Raw genomic sequence first — 19794 nt, 5'->3', positions numbered from 1 at the left:
GGTTATGTTGGTGACTAGTCATCATGCACCTATCATGTTTAAGCTAGTGAAAGGTTCACTTATCTATAAAGCCTCGGTGACCCTATCGTCACATGGCTATCGGGAATAAACCCACCTCAGTGACTATTACAACTGTCACTCTTCTATTTGAGGCTAAAAGCCCGGGATGATTATTATGATCACCGGTTGATGTTGTATATTCATCATTACGTGGACTCATTTGCCTGCTTGAATAGGGCTATATTTGCTAGGCGTGTGCCTTATGATTTGATGTCATTATATGACTGTTCATGAGCATATTGAGTTTTCTTGCTGGGCTTCGGCTCACGGGTGCTATGTGGTGCAGGTAAAATCAAAAGAAAGCTTGACCATCCATGAGTTGGAGAGCTTAGGTGACGATGTGTACATATGCAGCTGCTTGACCACCACGGCCGAGGTTTGAAGAGGGACTAGGGTTTAACCCTGTTTTGCCGCCTAGATCGACTGGTTGTAAATATTTTCTTGTAATAGACCTCTAAATTATATTTTTAGGATCCCAATGTATATAATAAATATTCTAATGAAACGTTATATCTTAACCAAAATTTTTAATCCCTAAGCCGCTAATCATATTTAGTTACACTATTTTGGCCAAATGACTCGATTAGCGAGTTTAGCACTGTTTACAAGGCACACCGTAACGGTCCCTGGAGTTTAGGGCGTTACATTTCTTGTCCTTCAATGCCCTCTCTAGTGGTACTCCCTGCAGTGGATTCCCTCACTTCCTGGTGAGGTTCTAAAAGGCCGACCACCTTAAGTTGCTCTACGTGACCAGCTCATTGACGTTTTTTTCTATATTCGTCATGCTGGCCAGAGCTATGGCTCTTATCTCCATTTCTGGAGTAGGGTCTCGTCGGTGCCATGGACCTAGATACAGCACAAAACAACTAAGGACAAGGAAAGATGAAAAATGACTGGATAAATGTTGATCAGAGATTAAAAGTTTACCTCCTCACGTGAAGGTCATGTTGTCTGCAACCAAGTCGGTCGTGAGGAAGTACTCTTGGAAGTACCTTCCTACATTGGACTTGTAGGTAATGTCACTCAGGAATGTGCGAGCAAATTCCTGGTGGTAGAAATGGAAGAACCCCGTGTTGTTTTGATTGGGGTTGGATTTGAGATCGAACAGATAGTTGATCTTGTGAGGGTTAGGCACAGACCATTTTTTTGTGATTATATAAGATATAGAGTGTTGAAAGTACTCTATATCCATTGAGTGTTATTTGGAAAGGGGCGACCTCGAAATAATCAACCACCCCCCGGAAAAATTCGTGCAAGGGCAAGATTGCCCCCGCTTCTATATGATACCTCGACCAGGCGCTATAGGTGCCTCCAGGCACATTTGCCCTCTGGTCGGGTGTAGGTTTTTACAAAGTAATCCCAGGAAGCCCATACTTCTTGGGATATTTTTCCACCATCTTGGTCAATATGACACTAGGAGGGGCAATGTACTAGTCTACCTCTGCTCGAGGGCCATCGTAGGGACGAGCTTTGGGATAGATATCTGGTGGTGAAAATATTAAAGGTTGAGGATCGCTTGACGGACCCTTGACATTGGTTGAAGGCTGGTTGGAAGGAGAGTTTGTGGTTTTATTTTTTCTACGAGCAATGTGTTTGACAGGACCCATGTTCGATTGGTTCTGTGACGGATTGTAAGGAGGACTAGTAGTAGGGTTTGGGTGCGAGGCCGCAGGCTCAGAAAAAGGCAGAGAAGGTTGTTCTTGATCTTCAAGCAGCAAAGCGAGAAGGTCGTCATCTATTGGTCTCTCACCTCCCCAGGGATCATGCATGAATATTTGAGAAGAGCAAATGGGAAGTGAGAATCTACGACCAATAGATAGAAGAAAGAGAAAAGCAAGAATAACGTTGCTCGAGTATAAAGGTTAAGCTTTTATACGACTAACAACATCCTAATAAAAACACAATGAACATGCGAGCAGGTTGTAAAAACAGATCAAAAAGTGAATATGAAAAAATAAATTAGAAAAACTTTTCAACTCCGAAAACAAGCGGGAAAAACCTAGTTTTTCCAAAATACTCAAAATCAAATTTTCATTTCGATTTTGGACCCGAAATCGGTGTACCTATACCCCATATTCCTTCTAAGCATTGTTTTGTACGATATATTACCTAAAATCTCTATTCTAGCATAGTTGTTTGATGTTTTTTTTTTTTCATAAACCCAATTACCCAAAAAAATTCTCAAGAACAATAGAAACCCAGTTATAAAAACTCGTGATTCAGGACCAGAATACATGAAAATTGCTACAAAGAAAGGATGATGGATTCAAAAACTTACTTGGAGTACAGACTGTGGGAGAAATCATGAAAGTTTTGCTCGGAGTTGCTCAAAAACGTCTCGGGTCACACTGGAGTCTCTGGGTTTTTTATTGAAGGTTTTTTCTGAGTATTCTTGAAGAGAGAGAAGGTTCGGGTAAAAAATGAAAAAAGGTGAAGAGACTTATATTTATACTGCTCGGGGAAGTAATGGAAGGTAATAATGGGAATATGGTTTCGATGCATAGGGAATCGTAATAACCGTCAAAACGTTTCTGGGAAATTGTAAAAGTCATGATTACTTGCCTTTTTTAAAAAGTAAATACTAACAGATGTGACAGGTCGGATGGATTGCTGGTCGAGTAAGCTTATTAAATGCTAATCACATTAAAATAAACTTAGGGGCAAATGTTTAACCAAAAAAGATTTGCTTGCTGGCGTGGCATGATCGGGGTGCACGTGGATAGCACGTGACTGTTTAATAATGATAGTCTGGTCGATCAACGACCAGGATAGCAAGTTGCTCGATGGATTCAAAAGATGCTGAACAGTACGACAGAAGATATGTTGATATATGCGACCAGGTCTGATCGTAGTAACGAAGCCAGAGTTCAAATACAATTATAAGTCGGATATTTATAAGATATTTGATCTTCTTTATGTGGAACTATTATGGATTCTGTTATTATTCAAAGATGCTTGTAACAAAGTTTAAACACGGCCCATTGGCCCATATGTACATCCTTGAACCTATAAATAGGATTCATAGAAGGGGGGAGGCAATTTTTGGTATTCAGAAAGAGAACAAGTGCTTTTATACACAACTTTTGTATTTCATTTTGGAGCTTATGAAACTTAGTGAACCCTAGTTTGCTGATCGCAAGTAAAATCACTAAGTGGACGTAGGCTATTACCAATCTCTGGGGCCAAACCACTATAAAACATTTGTGTTGTTTAGTTTTTGCATTCAACTTATAAATTCGTATCATTTTAGTGACTCCATGTCATTAGCTAAATCATCAGTCAACACCTTATTTGAAAAGTTAGTTCATTGAGTTTTACACCTACTTTTATTTTTAGATAGTTGGCTCACTTTGTTTTATTACAAATAGAGAAACTTCTAAAGAGAGATTACAAGATATTTTTGTGAGGGAAAAGTGTTTGCAAGCAAGAGAGCATTAGCTAGTTCTAAGAAAGCAGTTCTTGGAAGTGTTCGTGTAAAACTTTTGTAGCAAAGTATTCTTATGGTGTTCATAGAGTTGTAAATGTGGGTTGGCCCGGCCCGGCACGGCCCATATTTTCGTGCCTCCGGAAAATTTGTGCCTTGCCGTGTCGGGCCCATATATAAATGTGGGTCGTGTTGTGCCGACCCACTTTTGAAAGTATAGGCCTAGCACGGCTCATTCGTGTCGTGCCTCGTGTCGGGCTAGGCCCAAGTTCGGTACTTATTCGGGCCCAAATTCATGCCCATTTTCAAGCCCATTTTATTATTGCTAAAAAAAAAGTGAGGGTGAGGATTTTAACCATCTACCTTCTCTTAAACAATTAATGAGCTAACCACTAAGTTAAATGCATTTTTTAGTTTAAATTATAATTTTAGTTATTTTTATATTTTTTCAACCATACTTTACACATAATTATATTAAAGATATATATTAATTATTAGAATTTAAATACCTACTAATAAATACTTAAATTTTTAACTTACAAATCATAAAACATATAAATAAAATTATAATTATAGAATTATATAAAAAAAAATTATGATTATTTAATTTACATATAATTGACAAATAAAAAATTATTAGTATTTTTTTATCGCAAAAAATTTATTAGTATTATTAATGTTAAAATATTAGGTTTTTTACTGTATCGTGTCTTCAAGCTTGTTGTGTCGTGTTGTGTCGTGTCGTATCTTGCTAATTTCAACATAATGTCGTGTCTGGCCCCAACTCATATTTTTTCATACCGTGTCATGTTCATACCTTTCAAACGCGTGCCTGTTTCATACCGTGCTGAAAAGTCCTTTCCATATTTACAACTCTATATGTCGTGGTGTAACTCAAAGGATTATTGATGATTGTACTATTGACTTTGATATTGAAAAATCTTGGAGGAAGAAGACTGGATGTAGACCTCATTAATGGCGGCTGAACTAGTATAATATCACATGTTGTATTTTATTTTGATTGTTTTTACTTTAGTTGTTTTGCGTTCTATCATTTGTTTTAACAATTTGACATTGTTGTTCCTATTATAATTGTTTGAATTTGATAATTGATTTGTTCTGAGTTGTGTTAGTGATTCCCAATACACATTGCTCGCAAAATTATAATAATAAGAAGTTCAACAATAAAAGCTGCAATAGATTTTTTATATATATATATATTTTAAAATACTAAATAAAATTATTACTCGGAATAAATATCATTCTAACATGCCATTGCCCGGAACAAACACTTGGGCAAGGTGTCAAATTATGTGGATATTTTAAAAAAAAAAATTATATTTTGTGTTATTTAAGAGACACAGCAAGTTCAGTTATCTCCTTTTAACCAACCTTAATAAATTAATGGTCATGGATTTACTATTTTAATAATAACATTATAAATGTTACCATGTTAGCTAACATACCCTCCTTCAACACCCAATACCAAACATATGTGCATAATTAAACAAAGACAATCATAAACAATTTAATAAAATTATGGCTCATTCAAATAAGACAATGCAATTTAGTTAACTTATTAGAGCACTCACAATAGATACTCTACTCCATATTTTAAATTATCTTCCCAAAATATATATTTTTTCATTTTACCTCTAAGTTTTACATTATACCACACATCAGTTTTTCAATATTTCTTTACATCATTTAAATATTATATCTTTAAACATATTTTATTAATTAAAGTAAAATAAAATAATTGAAAAAGAAAAAAGAAATAATAAATATATATACTAAATAGGAGAGAGAAAGCTTATAAAGAAAAATAATAATATTAAAATATTATATAAAGGATATGTAAATATTATGTAAATGCAGATATAGATTAATTGGAGTTTGTGCATAACTATTATAAATATATGTATAAAGAAGTTGATCTAAGATGTTTTTGTGAGTTTTAGCTAAATATTATAGAGAAAGTGTATTTCAAAATACACCACCAAAACATATTTTTTTTATAATTTACCTCAAACATTTACATTATACTATACATCAGATTCTCTATTTTTTCTCTACATCATTTAAATATTATATTTTTTAAAAATATTTTATTCATTTTAAGAAATAAAATAATTAAATATAATAGTATCACACTCATGTATATATATATATAAAAGTTTATAAAAAATAATAAAATATTTATAGCTTGATGAATAGTGTTTTACTACATATAGAGAAGTATTATTCATTTAGGTAAAAAAATATAACTTTATATCACGTATTGAAAGATTATTTTGTTAAGAACCTGAATATTTCCTAGCTCCCACATACACGCTACAGTACTCTGCAATACAGAGAATAACATCTTAGCCTCCTTTGTTGTTTTCTGATTTGTTATTGGGTTGTTATTAGTGCTAAGGAATATTTGCTGTGTAATGGTAGTGGTGTACGAATTTGTTAGAGTTTGTTATATTGCTTACCAATTTGTTAGAGTTTGTTATATTGCTTTTTGTGTAATGCCAGATGGCTAAATGTAAGAGGATGTACTGCCTTTGCTTTTCAATATAAATGGAATGCTACAGCTCTAAATCTTTTGAGCTGAGAATTATCAAACACCATTTTTTTTTTCTTAAAAGTTTCCTAAACAATTTTTTCTTTATATTATAAAGAATTAGATATTTTACTTCCTCCATTAAAAAGTACTCTAGGTGGTGAGAGAAGAAATTAAAAATAGTATATGGACAGCATATAGGTGATAGCTTTTTATATTTTTGAAAGTGATATTTATAATAATTTTGAGTATATATCAATAGCTTTTATAGCTATTATTTCCATGTGATGCTTATCTTCATTTTGATTTTTTAGAAATGTGTACATTGAACTTGAGATAAAGATGTAATACTTCTTTTTTCTTTAAAAAAAAAATCTAGTCCATACATTATTGAGGAAAACAGGAAGAGACTAGAGAGTTATTATGTGGAACTATTCTTATTAAAATTTACACTAGGATGGCTGAATATAATTTTTGAGTGGTAAGAACTATCATTGAGATTATTTTACAAATGTTTTTTTTTTAAATACTAATAAATATTTCTACTATAGTCAATTATACAAAATATTCATATTAATTATAATCATCTAAAGGCTATTAAATTGAATCATGTTTTTATTTATTTATTTATAAATATACAATTATTTCTCAATTAAAATCATTCTTAGTAATGCGAAAGTCACAGGCATTGGTTGTGTTTGGTTTGTTCATCACTTCCCTGCTACTACAAGTAATCTTTTGATAAGGACTTGTTTGGCAATATTAATTGCAAATAATGCAACCAATCACCATTGGCTTAATTAAAGGAACAAAATGGTGGAAGGTTTAGTAGATGGATTTGACATAATAATAATGATAATAAATGAGAATAATAATAAGAAAAGTCTCCATCAGTTCAGTTAGATAAGAGAGACATTTTGTCTATCAATTGCCCCTTAAAATGTATTAGATTAAAGTCACCCTTTGAACCAAACACCTTTCTTTACAAATATAAATATATATATTTTTTTTTTTTGTATTATTTTGGAACGTAGTTTGTATTGTCCCAATATTAAAATAGACATAACAATATATTGTGTATATCTTTTGAATAACCACATGCGAAACAATATACAATATATATATTTTTTTTTTAAAAAGAGGGGTCAATCGTAGATTAGAAAGGACAGTAGTCATGAGTCACTAATTGGCAAATTATTTATCACAAGAAAGTTGTATACTTAATTAACAATTAATTGAGCATTAAAATAATAAAAGTTGACATCTTTATGTCTTGTCTATATTCCTCATCAAATTCTGCTAGCTAATCAGCAATGTAATTTTTGTGTGGTGTGAAATGTATGTGACCCACTGCCTGTTGCTTGTCTTTCGGCGTAATTTAGATATTTTTTTTACACAACAATAGTCTTAATTTTGTGTTTTTTTAAGGATAATTTTGTAGAAAAATTTACAATAGCGTACCCTTTTTTTACTGTATTGGTCGGTACGTTAATTATCATTATTACTACAATTTTTTTTCGTAATCATAACAGATCTTTTATAAAATTTTAATTAATTTATAAGATAAAATAAAGATTTAAATAATTTATTTTATGTGTAATTATTTTTTTGTACGCATGTAAAATAAAATTTTTGAACTTTAATTTTGTTCCAAATAATTATCTTAAATTTCTTAAAAATTTACAGACCTACTAAAATTATAATGAACTAAAGGAGAGTTGTACCCTACCAATAAAGTATAAAGTCCAACCTTACTCTAAAGTCTCCCTCTTTCAAAAGTAATAATAACTAATTAAGTTTTAAAAATCTCCAATCAATTTCAGCTTCTTACAATGCTACTAAAAAGATTTGTACCAGATATTAATTTATTATGGGAATTTTTTTCAGGGTTTTGTTTGGATTCATTTCCTTATACATATTATTGAAAAATATAAATAAATTCAAACATATTCTAAAATATATAAAAATCGAAATCCGATTAATAAGTAAGATGTCGTCCTGCCAACAAATTCTAACATTAGACAGTAAAAGAAACTAGGCTAATTTTACTTTTTGAAATATAAAGCCATGTTTCATGAAATGAAAGTTACATAAATCATTTTAATTTTATATTACAAGTAATACGGTATTAAAAAAAAGTAGTATTTTTCTGGCTATATAATGGATACCAATCCACGACGGTGAAGGTAGCCACTTATTATTATATATAAAATTAAAAAAAAAAAAAAAGAAGAGAGCGAATGGTGCCGACACTATCTTTAATGTGAAGTATACATAGAAAAGCACTTTTTTTTTTTATAGAGAGAGAAACCGCGTTTGTCTAAAGTCTCAATCTCCATGTGAGGAGGGAAAACAGAGAAAGAGAGGGAAATAATAAATAAAAGTTATTCTCTCTCTGCGCCAAGCGCCAAAAACTATTCCGAGAAGAATGTAATGGCGGAGAGAAGATGAAGAAGAAGAAGAAGTAGATGTAGAAGCAATCACTGCCTAAGTCCATTGAATTAGACGCTGATATCATATCCACTACGTTCAGTGTATCTTGCTTGTTGTGCCCTTGGGAGTACTTTTATGCTCAAACACAAACCAATTACAGGGATTTAGAGGCTTCTCCTACTCCTACAAGAATATCTCTGTATGTTCTTCATTTTTCTCTTTTTTAAGTCTGCTTCTTGTGCTTTCTTCTAGTTTGGGACTACTAAAATTCTCGTTCGGAGCTGAACTTTTAGATCTTGGGTTTTTGTTTGTGTTGAATTGAATGAAAAATGGTGTCGGTTTCGTGTTAGTAGTCGGGTTCGATTGGTGGGTTCTGCTTATTATGTCGAATTTGTTGATATCTTTTATTTTCTTATGGGTTTTTCCTTGATTTTAGATTTAGTACCAAATTCGGGTCTAGTTCTTTAGTTGGGCTCTGATCTGTGCTCTCTTATGGAAAATTCAAGTGGGTCTTTACTTTTGGCCCATGTTTAATAATTGTGTCAATTTCAGCGAGCTCAACTGCTTGTTTGCTCGCCTATTTACAGGAATTTACTCTTAATGTTCCACAATCCATGTATGGAAAAATATTGAAGTAGGTTATAGGACAACAATACTAGATGTGTAAACTTTAAGTTATAGAAGGAAGTTGTATGTACAATTAAGCTTGAAAGTAAAAGAGGCTTTCATTTGCGAATTGGGTCACCAATTTCGTACAGAGAATTTGCCTCCCTGCGAGTTTTGATTTTTCTATAATGTAGAGATGAGGTAGTTGTACTAGGGGTCATTCTGAAATGCCTAAATGTGCACCCGAGTCTTGCTTACATTAGATGTTGTGTTATGTACTTTGACTGACATTTCGCATGTCAATGCTTAATTTTGCAGATCTGATAATGGGAACTCTGGCAGTTGAGACCGAGAGCAGTGTAGGTTCAGATGTTGTCTACCTTTCTTTGGGGCTTAAAGGATTAGGCAAAGGAGTTATAAAACTACCCCGGGTCTTATCACTTCTCTCCTCACTCCTTGAGAAATCCGTACAAATAAATGAGTTGCAATTGGAGGCAACAAAGGCTAAAGAAGTTCTTACCATATTTCACGGTCTAAGAGCACCTAGTTTAAGCATTCGCCAGTATGTTGATCGCATCTTCAAGTACTCCGGCTGCAGCCCCTCTTGCTTTGTTGTTGCAAACATCTATTTGGACAGATTTCTCAAAAACACAGAGATTCACTTAACATCTCTCAACGTTCACAGGCTGCTAATCACCGGTGTAATGCTGGCAGCAAAATTTATGGATGATGCGTAAGTTCCAAAATGAAATTTTTTTACTAAATCTTGAATAGTCCCTTTTGGTTCTCAGCCTTTACTCTTGAAGTTTCATCATGATTATATTTATTTTTTTAATATTTTTGACTTGTTTCTTGCAGATTCTTTAACAATGCATACTATGCTAAAGTGGGAGGAGTAAGCACATCTGAATTAAACAGATTGGAAATGCGGTTCTTGTTCACTATTGATTTCAGACTTCAAGTAAATGTAGAGACATTTGGGAAATATTGTTCACAATTAGAGAAAGAAGCTGTGGAAGAACTACAGATTGATATTGAAAGGTTAAGGCCATTCCAAGCCTGTGGAATTAAAGAGGGTTGGTCAAACAAAGATGATTCTACTTGTGCTCCCACCATTGCTAGATGATTAAGAAGACAGTGCTGAAGGCATTTAAATTAAATGTATCATCATTTAGATCTAGAGAGTTCGATTGTTTCAATGACGTGCCACGTTTGGAACTTTAATGAAGAAAAGAGATTTGATTGCTGTGTCCCATAAGCTGTATCTTGTTTTTATTTTGTAAACTTATTTTTTGCTCAGTGCATTCGTACCTCGACAACCGTAGTTGGAGCAATTTTCGCTTCATTTTTTCATTATTTAATTTTATTTTGGAGGTTGAATTGAATCGACTTAGTGAAAGAGTACTGAAATGTTGCTCTGAAAGATAAAATCTCCAGTTGAGTAAGCAACTATTACAATGCAAGACGAAAAGAAGCAAGGATGATTACATTGCAACTTAGCTGGAATCCATTTCCTTTGATTTGGTATTTGTTTTCTTTCTACTGATTTTTTTACTTAATTATGAAAACGAAAATGGTTTATTGAAGTGACAACTTAGAGCCACCACAATGGGGTGGTTCATCAGGTAGCTTATTGATTATTTTTTGACAAGCACCGTAGCTTGTTTGTTTTTTTTAAAGCATTGGAGAGTGCCTCCGCTAGGCAATGGTGGTTTTTTTTTTAATTGTACATATATATATATATATATAAATGTAACTTTTTAAGAAGCTTAGCATTTAAACATTTTTATAAAAAAAGTTACCAAAAATGATATAGATGAAGAAAAAAATAAAAAATTATATTTTTAAATGATTTGAAAATATTAAGCAACTAATAAAATATCCACCGTTAGAATTGCTCTTATAGCTAAAAGACTAAAATCTCATTTCTTTGTTTCAATAAACTACTAGTGGCATTTCAACTTTTGTTTTTCTTTTCTCAATGATCAATAGTCAATACAAAAAATCACATCTCATCTATCTTCACAACCACGCGAACGACTAAAAGAGATGGGTTCACTGTATCAAGTAGAGCATTGATTAAGATAGTTTTCATATCTAATCTATGTACAATCTAATCTTATGTGCATTTTGTCCTCCGTTGTATTTTTTCAGTCAAAGATCAAAATTGCTGATTGGCCTTCTAGTCCTGCCATACATCAGTTTGGGCAGGTTTTGTAAGTGCTTTGGTGAAGGAACTCCGTATCTCTGGTATGATGAGTTGAATCAAACGAGAGTACCTACAATATTTCCATTACAAAGAACTCATTATTGACTGGAGGTAAATGCATCAATTTTCAAGCTCAGGTTCCAATATTCAGTATTCTTATTATAACATACTCGTATTTACACAAGTAAAAAATTCAGAGGAAGATAAGGCAATGTGATGATACATACCATGGCTTGATGCTCAGTTTGTCGAACTGCTCCAAGATGAAAACAATGCAAGCTTGTCTTAATGACGAAGCGTTGAAGGCCTCTGATAGGTCGTACATGAGGGAAACATTATCTACATATATATCCTTTAGGAACGAAATAAGAAATAATCAGTGAAACATTCTTGAGAAACTAAATACAAAAGCCATCAGTAACGGACTTGTAAAAGTGACGTTAATTCAAAAGAAACATTATGGAAGCTCCACCTGAGCAATGGTATATTCGCAGAGACGTTTCAGACCATCCAAAAGATACTGATCTGCAGCTCTGAGTACATCCTGAGCAATATCTAAATCGACATTTACAGATCCTGTGTATATGAATCTGAGAGGACAATCAAAAGAAGTACAAATGATCAGGAATCAAACAGGGGTTTCTTACTTGTAATTACTGAAACAGAAGGTTACTAACCCGTACCTCATCATCAACTCAAAAACATCCCATTTAATGTTTGGAATTTCTATATCTTTAGCATCCCTCTCCTGCAAAACAGTTGTGTTTTAGCAAGAACGAATCTATGTAGGGCCATAGGCATAGCAAAGAGCAAAGCTAAATTAAGACTCACCCTATAACCACCATCAAACATTGCGCGAAATGTATCAGAAGAAGCAAGCAGACATATTCTATGAGCATAAAATCGTTTACCTGATAAAAGTAAATAAAAAATGTGAGCAAGTTTTGGTCTGCAAAATTCAGAATAAATCAGCTGCATAAAATCACAGAATATTGTGTTATTCCCTATATATGGTAAGGTCATCGCATCCTACCTTCAACTAAGAAGGTGACATCAGAAAGGGTGGGGTTATTAACATATTGTTCACCCAAATACACCTAAACAAAAGGAGCATAAGACCGTGTGAATGACAAGAATAAGTTTATGAATCCAATTAATCAATTAGATATAAAAGAGTACTAAGGGCACCAAATTTTATGCTTGAAATTAACCAATTAGACATAAAAAAAATACCTGTGGGGTTGGTGATAGTGGCGCTGCATCCACAGGCGAAAGAGAGGTAGATTTTGTAGCCAACTTGTGCAAGGCCAAAGACCCATCACGTTGTTGCTTCAGGATCGCAGACTCAAGAAGCCCTAATAGCAAGTCTAAGCCTGCAGTAAGAAAAGAGCATTTCAGAAAGAAGTGGAGAATTACAATTATTTCTGATGATTCGCTTGGTTGTATAATATATCTTATTAAGGGACTGCGGTACTATGCAAGACTTCCAATCTAAGAACAAGACTGATTTTTTGGATTGCTTCCAATTGTAAAATGAAAGGCAGTAAAATCCATCAATTCTAAAAAAATATCCTATCACCATAACAAAATATAATGCAAGAAAATGTATCACAATACAACTCAAGATCTTTTACCATTGTTATCGATGAAAATAGTCTTTCGGTCATCAGGGGCACAAAGATGGGCAAGAGCTAAGGCCACTCGTCTTTGGATTGTTCTATCCGCAACCCGTAGTAGATAAATTAGGTGGTTTAATACCTGATCAAAGCACCAAACTAGTTTAAACCCACCATTCATAGCAATTGCATTATAATAAGTAAGTTATAATTTGAGCAAAATACCATTTAAAAAAAAAAGGAAATTATCAACTAAATTAACCCAAAAGCCACTGCCAAGTATGGGCAAGCAGTAAGAACCAAATCCATAAGAAAACGCACCCGTCCATGAATCTTTTCCTCTAATCTTTTTAACGTCTTTGCTACACAATCTTTAGTTGGCTACACGAATAATGTATGGAAGCAAAAAAGTGAGAAAGATAATAAAAATCAAAGAGCTATTAAAAGAAAAAAGCAAAATATAAGAAAAACATACTTGAACCATGAATTCTCCATCTTGGAGTTTTTGAAATCCACCAGCCTTAAAAAACTCTGCAACATTATCCTAGATTAAACTTTTCAAGTTAAGTTCCACTGGGCATTAAATGATAAGCACGAAAATACAGCAAACCCAAAATTTTAAGCAATCAAAATAACAAGCTTTACCTCATTATCTGCAAGACCATATAAAGCAAACGCAGCATTGTGTTGCAGAGATCCATTTTTTGAATCAAGAAGCTTAAGCAGAGGCACTATACCCCCATTATGAGCAATGCCAGCTTGATTGTGCGTATCCTGGAAATATAAACTATTAAGCAACAACAAACTTCAAATGTATATTTTCCTTTCAAAATTATTAGCATTATGTTATTTGTACAGAATTATTATAAGATTAAAACTTATTAAACAGCTTACAGTCAATTATATGCTAGAGGAAAGATTATAAAACACTTGACTCAATTAATAAAGGGGAAAAGGACTAGACGAGAGTGCCAACTAAAGTTATCACAATATGTGTATAAATATACATAAAATTACAAGCACATGGTCCACGAGAAACGTACACAGACGATTATACATATGGTTACCAGCTGTTGTTCTAGCGTGTAGAATGCAAAAGGGAAGGGGGAAAAAAAGACAATCACCTGAGCCAACCTCCCTAGAGCAAAGGCCGACATCTCCTTAACTTGAGAATCTGAAGACTGAAGCATCTCAATTAGCGGCTGCACAGCTCCTCTTTGTACAATATGAACCTGTATTTACACCAGATTTCATAAATTACAACATTTATAAAAATAATATAACACGACAATTTACTCATAGCAGAGGCATTAGATAGTCAACATCAATATGGTCGCCCACCTTGCACTCTGAATCAGCAGCTGCAAATTGACCAAGTAATAAAGCTGCTTCTCTTTGGCTCTCTGAGCAGCAAGACCTAATATGAAAAAATTCCAATAATTAACTTTTTAATTCAAAGCAACGAACTTAATACTGATGGGGCAAAAGAAACAGAAAACGGTAGCTGCCTATCATTGCTAAAACAGAGATGTTACGTGAGACTCCAAAGTAAATTTAATAGTAAAATTGAAGAATTTCAAAGATCCAACATTTACCTGAGTAGTCCAATAACAGGTTGCAAAGCACCAGCGAAGAGAACCTCCTTCTTAATGTTTGGGGATGAGTGAACCAGATTTCCAATTACACCAACCTGCCAAACCACACCAGTTCAGTTTCTCTAGTAAAAGAAGGCTAAAGGAACCCCCAAAATAAATAAAGAGGGAGGGGGAAGGAGGAAACAAAGATTAGAGACAAACCGCTTCATAATGTATTGTAGCATCTTCAGACCAAAGCATTAGTATAAGGGTAGGTAATGCATTACACTCTACAATCTGCAATTTCAGTTCAAGTTAATAACTGAAATGCAAATTAATTGAAAAGGGTGGACAAAAATGTGTAACGGGGAAATGCCAATCACCTGGTTTTTGTTGTCATCATTCTTAAATGCAAGGGTACGCAGGGCTGCAGCAGCTGCTCTCTGCACCTTTGCATCAGAAAACTCGAGCAGCTCGACAAGAGGAGGTATGCCACCTTCAATCCTGAATTAAAATTTCAGACATATGACAACAAGCATTTATTGATTTATACCGACACTATTTGAAACTGTGTTTTCTTTGAGGGGACACTTTAAGTGAAAAAAAAAAAAACCAACCTGACACGGGTTTTGATGCTGCTATTTTCATGAGCAAGATTAGTGATGGCATCAGCTGCCCTCCGGATGACACCGCTAACTGCTCTAGAGTTAGCATCATTTCTATGCCTCTTTAACAGATCCACCAGGTGTGATATAGCTCCAGCATCAACTATTAGCTGCTGATACTCAGGCTGTTCGGCATAGAAGAGAGACATATTACGGCATAAACAGATGAAAACAAAACAAAGCATCAACCGTTACCTTTCATTTCGCTGTTAAAATTTTAATTGACCAAAACAAATTAAGCCAACAGCCAATAGTTACTCAACAAAATAGAAAAATACAAAAGAACTAATCATCTGTTATTTTGCATTTTCCTTTTGAACTCTTGAGATTGATCGATCACCAAAGAATTAAACTCAGCAGAGAAGATGATATAAACCGTAACGAGTAAAATAACTATTAGATAGGCAAAAATTGAATTACCTTAACAGCAAGAAGCCCAATCGCAAAAGCACCATTTCTCTCCACTTCATGCTCGTACGGCCTTGGTGCACCCTCAACACCTCTACCCGGCGACAGCAGCGATGTCTGGAGATGCTTAACAAGAACTGGCACAGCTCCACAATCCACAATAACATTTACAATTTCCTCTGCAAGAATAGCAAAATTTACCAGAAACTCATAAACCCTAACCTCCCCAAAAAGCAGATCAAAAATCACGAAATGAACCAGCAACAAAAAAAAAATACTGTATTCTCCGTTAGCATGAAAACCTTACCATTCTTGGCGAGTTCGCAGAGCGCGTGGGTGGCGCGTTTGGATGCGGCACGGTCGGAGTCGGCTGAACCAAGGATTCCGATGAGAGATCGGACCTCACGGAGCAGGTCTTGGTGAGCATCGTGGGGTGCGACGGAGGAGATCTTGCGATCGGAGGATTGTTGGTCCAGTTCTTCTTGGAAATCTTGATCGAGCTTCCGCTTTAAGCTTTTTCTGGCGGAGACGGTCTGGTTCTGTTCGCGTTCCATGGGCGGCTGGAGGAAGGAGCCGACGGAGGAGATAGAGTAGGTTTATGGTAATTTATTTGGGCCTTTTATTTTAACGGCGGCTTTTGAGACAAATGAAGCGAGCTTTGGTTACCTTTTATATAAATTTACAATCCCGCCAAACTTTTAGAAATGAAATTCTAAAGCGTACTTCCCGCCCTGAAAATTATGAATTAAATCTCCAAACGACCTGTCGTTTTTTGTTAAACATGTTTATATCACGTGGACCCCTAATCTTTTAATTAACTATAGTATACTTATTGTTAGATTTTTTTTACATATATATAATTTGGTGACAAGTTTTCATTCATGTGGCTTGTTATGTGAACTAGTTTATAAAATAATAGGGTAGAATTAATTTGTTTTTTGGAGAATTATTTACTTTGAGAGGTTCATGTACAAGGTAGAAAATGGTTATTACTATTTTTTCTTTTAAATAAAACTTATAAAGTTTAGTAAGAGACTTATAGTTTAACTTTATAATCTTTCAAGGTGGGAATCTGACTTTTTACGGTTCATAAAACTAAAATACTAGTGTGTGTATAGTTTGATAATAAAAAAATATCTGTCTCAACCATTATTTGAACTTATAATATGAGAAATATTATACTGCTTATGCTAGCCAATTGCTGAAAAATTGGAGAAAAAAATTTTCTTTAGTGATTTTTTTAAGATTAAGGCCTTTTTGAGTATGGATTTTAGTAGGGAAAAGGACAAAGTAGTTGAGTGATACTATTTTCTAGTGTTTGGAGTTTTATAATATGTAGGGTGGGGAATTTATAAAAAAATAAAGAGGGAAAAAATGTAAATAAAAGTGAGATTTTATTTTTCTCATTTTTTTTGTGAGAAAAATTGAGGAAAACTTAAGAGGTTGTTTGGCTCCTTAATTAAAAATCTGCTTTTTGTTTTTAAAAGCTTAAAATTGTTTTTTGAAAACAAATTAAGCTGTTTGGCTTTGTTTTCATAAAACAATTTTTAAAAACAAAATTACAGAAAACAGAAAATTTTGAGAACAATAAAAAGTTGTTTTCTGTTGTTCTAAAAAAAAAAATTTCTATTTTTTTTTTCTTACATCACTTTTTTAATTATTATTATCTAACATCATTTATTGTCACATCACTTTCTCTTTCATTAGTTTCTCTCTCTTCACTTTCTCTCACATCACTTTTTCTCTTTTCACTTTCTATCTCCTTATTTTCTCTCTCATCACTTTCTCTCTCTTACATTTTCTCTCTTCACTTTTTCTCTCGTTATTTTATCTTTTCTCACTTTCTATCTTTTCATTTTCTCTTACATCATTCATTATGTCATTATTTTTTCTTTCATCACTTACTATATCTTCACTTTCTCTCTCATCACTTAATATATCATTATTTTCTCTATCATCATTTTTCCCTCTCATCATTTTTTAACTACTCACTTCTCTCTCTTCACTTTCTTTCTCACCACTTTCTCTTTCATTTTTTCTTAGATTAATTTTTCTCTTCTCAATTTCAATTTCTTCAAATTTTCTCTACTTACTTTCTCTCACTCCTTATTTTTCATCATTTTTCTTTCAAATTATTTTATCTCATTATTTATTACAAACTTTTAAAATATTTTTCTATTTATAAATATATTTGTTAATTTTTTATTTAAGATTTAAAAAAAATAAAACTAAAAAATTGTTTTTAGAAAACATTAACCAAACACCTCTTGTTTTTTTAAAACTACAAAAACAATTTTCTGTTCTCATTTCTGATAACACAGTTTTGAAAACAAAAAACAGAAAGCAATACCAAGCTGGCCCTAAAAATTCTATCTTTCTTTGTTGTCTCTCTCAACAACTATAATCTTCACATTGCATTTATTAGCTATAGTATATATATAAAGATTTTTTAGTAGGATCTATCTCGCAATGTTAATATATGTATATCTATAAATATATTAAAATATGGTTATGTTCAGTTATATTTGGGTAGATAAGGATAACTAATGTAGAAAGAGAGCAAGAGAAAAAAATGTGTGTGCTTATAATAGTAGAACCTCTTTTTTAAATTAATTAATTAATCATGACACTTAGTGCATGTAAGCCAATTTTTTTTATTTTTAAATGTCATAAATAGGACCATTAAGATTATATGGCAAAAACATTACAAATAGGACTAGGGATCTTTTCTACCAAAAAAAGTTTATTGTCTAGTTTAAAAACATGCTTATTTCACAAGACTATGGGTCGCTTTATTATCAAGACGGCCAAAATAGGATAGAGTTGCTTTCATAAAATTAGACAATAAAACTCTAATATCATAAAAAACAAAGCACCCAACTCATTAAGATCCAAAATATTAGTCTTGGTTGTCATAACTGAGGAAAGAGAGTGAGAAAGAGCACACTCAATTGGAAGGCCACATGTTGGAGCCCAATTAAGTCCTACTAAGAGAGTTGGAGTTTATGCTTGAAGGACCAAAAGGCTGAAAAAATAGTAAGCTGCAACAAAATGGAAAACTATATGAGAAATTATCAGTGAAAATTAAGCATTCCTTCAATTTGGATAGAAGATAAAATAATTGGTGATTTGGTAAGAGAGAAATAAGGAAGAAAAGAAAAATGGAGAGAAAAAAAGTGATGAACCCACACTAAAATATTTATCTCCAAAATGGAGAGAAAATATTGGGGGCTTTATATGACCAAAATACCCTTGACAAATTGACTAAAAAATTCTAGTTGTATTTTTTAATATATTATTATAAAATATATATATTTTTAAATTATATTTTTGACCTCAAATATCAAATATCTCAACACATAAGTTCTACTTTAGTTTATTTAAATTTGTTCTTAAGTTTATTAAATTCTTATCATTTTAGCTATAAAAATAAATTTTATAAAATCACATATTATCAACATTCATAAATAATATTCCATATATAATAAAACACATACATACAATCATTATCAATGGGATATTCACAAGTTTGGAAAATTATTTTTATATATGCTATATGTGACAAAATATATTTTTTAAATAATGAGCAATACATAAAAATTAAAATAAATATTAATATGAGGGTATAAATGTCAAAAAAATATTTCTTTGTTCTCAATTTTGTTTCAAATACAAAACAAAGGAAATAAAACAATTTTCTTTTTTATCATTATATCAAAAAAAAAAAGAGAAAATACATTTCTTTTCTTTCTTTCACTTTCTCTATTCTCTCTATTTTTTCTCTCCTTCCCATTTTTATTTCCTTCCTACCAAACATAGCATAAAAGCAACAAGTCTGACCGAAGGGGATGAAGAGAATTGTTAGTCTTATTTGAACTATCAACCATTATCAAAGGATAATAAGTTACTTCAAAACATTTACCGGGAACTAAAAGTTGGTAACTGACTAAAGGTTACCATCGAGAATACCAAATACATACTTGTGAATCCATAAAACCCAAGGTTACCCTCACTACTAAAGTAATCTAATTTTTCAGGGGTTTTGACAGAGTTGTCATAACTCGTTTATCTACAACCATAATGATTGCACTGAATCCAATAACACTAGTTATCTGTAGATAGCAGCATTTATTATAATTATATAAATATAAATTATTTAAATTTATTTTTGGTAAAGATTTTATTTCTTTCACTTTTTTCCACATATTTTGCTTTACTTATCAAACACAAGAAAATTATTTTTTTTTC

At 32.7% G+C, this 19794-nt stretch overlaps 2 protein-coding genes across 2 annotated transcripts; one reads left to right on the top strand and one right to left on the bottom strand.

Moving 5' to 3' along the window:
* Positions 1 to 8326: 8326 nt before the first annotated feature.
* Positions 8327 to 10459, top strand: LOC133791909 (cyclin-P3-1-like). Its single transcript, XM_062229817.1, has 3 exons — positions 8327 to 8667; positions 9393 to 9807; positions 9933 to 10459. The coding sequence occupies exons 2-3, from the start codon at positions 9401 to 9403 to the stop codon at positions 10198 to 10200; spliced, it is 675 nt and encodes a 224-aa protein (XP_062085801.1). The 5' UTR covers positions 8327 to 8667; positions 9393 to 9400; the 3' UTR covers positions 10201 to 10459.
* Positions 10460 to 10974: 515 nt separating this feature from the next.
* On the bottom strand, positions 10975 to 16188 carry LOC133791903 (ARM REPEAT PROTEIN INTERACTING WITH ABF2-like). Its single transcript, XM_062229812.1, has 19 exons — positions 15854 to 16188; positions 15559 to 15725; positions 15091 to 15263; positions 14857 to 14977; positions 14696 to 14770; positions 14495 to 14589; positions 14241 to 14316; positions 14024 to 14131; positions 13545 to 13673; positions 13375 to 13443; positions 13221 to 13280; positions 12918 to 13041; positions 12517 to 12656; positions 12317 to 12380; positions 12115 to 12194; positions 11967 to 12031; positions 11756 to 11873; positions 11511 to 11635; positions 10975 to 11353 (listed from the first exon to the last, which is right to left on the bottom strand). Exons 1-19 carry the CDS (start codon positions 16098 to 16100, stop codon positions 11257 to 11259), a joined length of 2133 nt encoding a protein of 710 aa, XP_062085796.1. The 5' UTR covers positions 16101 to 16188; the 3' UTR covers positions 10975 to 11256.
* Positions 16189 to 19794: the final 3606 nt, after the last annotated feature.

The sequence above is a fragment of the Humulus lupulus genome, chromosome 1 (assembly GCF_963169125.1).
Source record: "Humulus lupulus chromosome 1, drHumLupu1.1, whole genome shotgun sequence".
Taxonomy (NCBI): Eukaryota; Viridiplantae; Streptophyta; class Magnoliopsida; order Rosales; family Cannabaceae; genus Humulus; species Humulus lupulus.
Note: the sequence above shows the minus strand (reverse complement) of the source record. Positions and strands in the feature narration are given on the sequence as shown.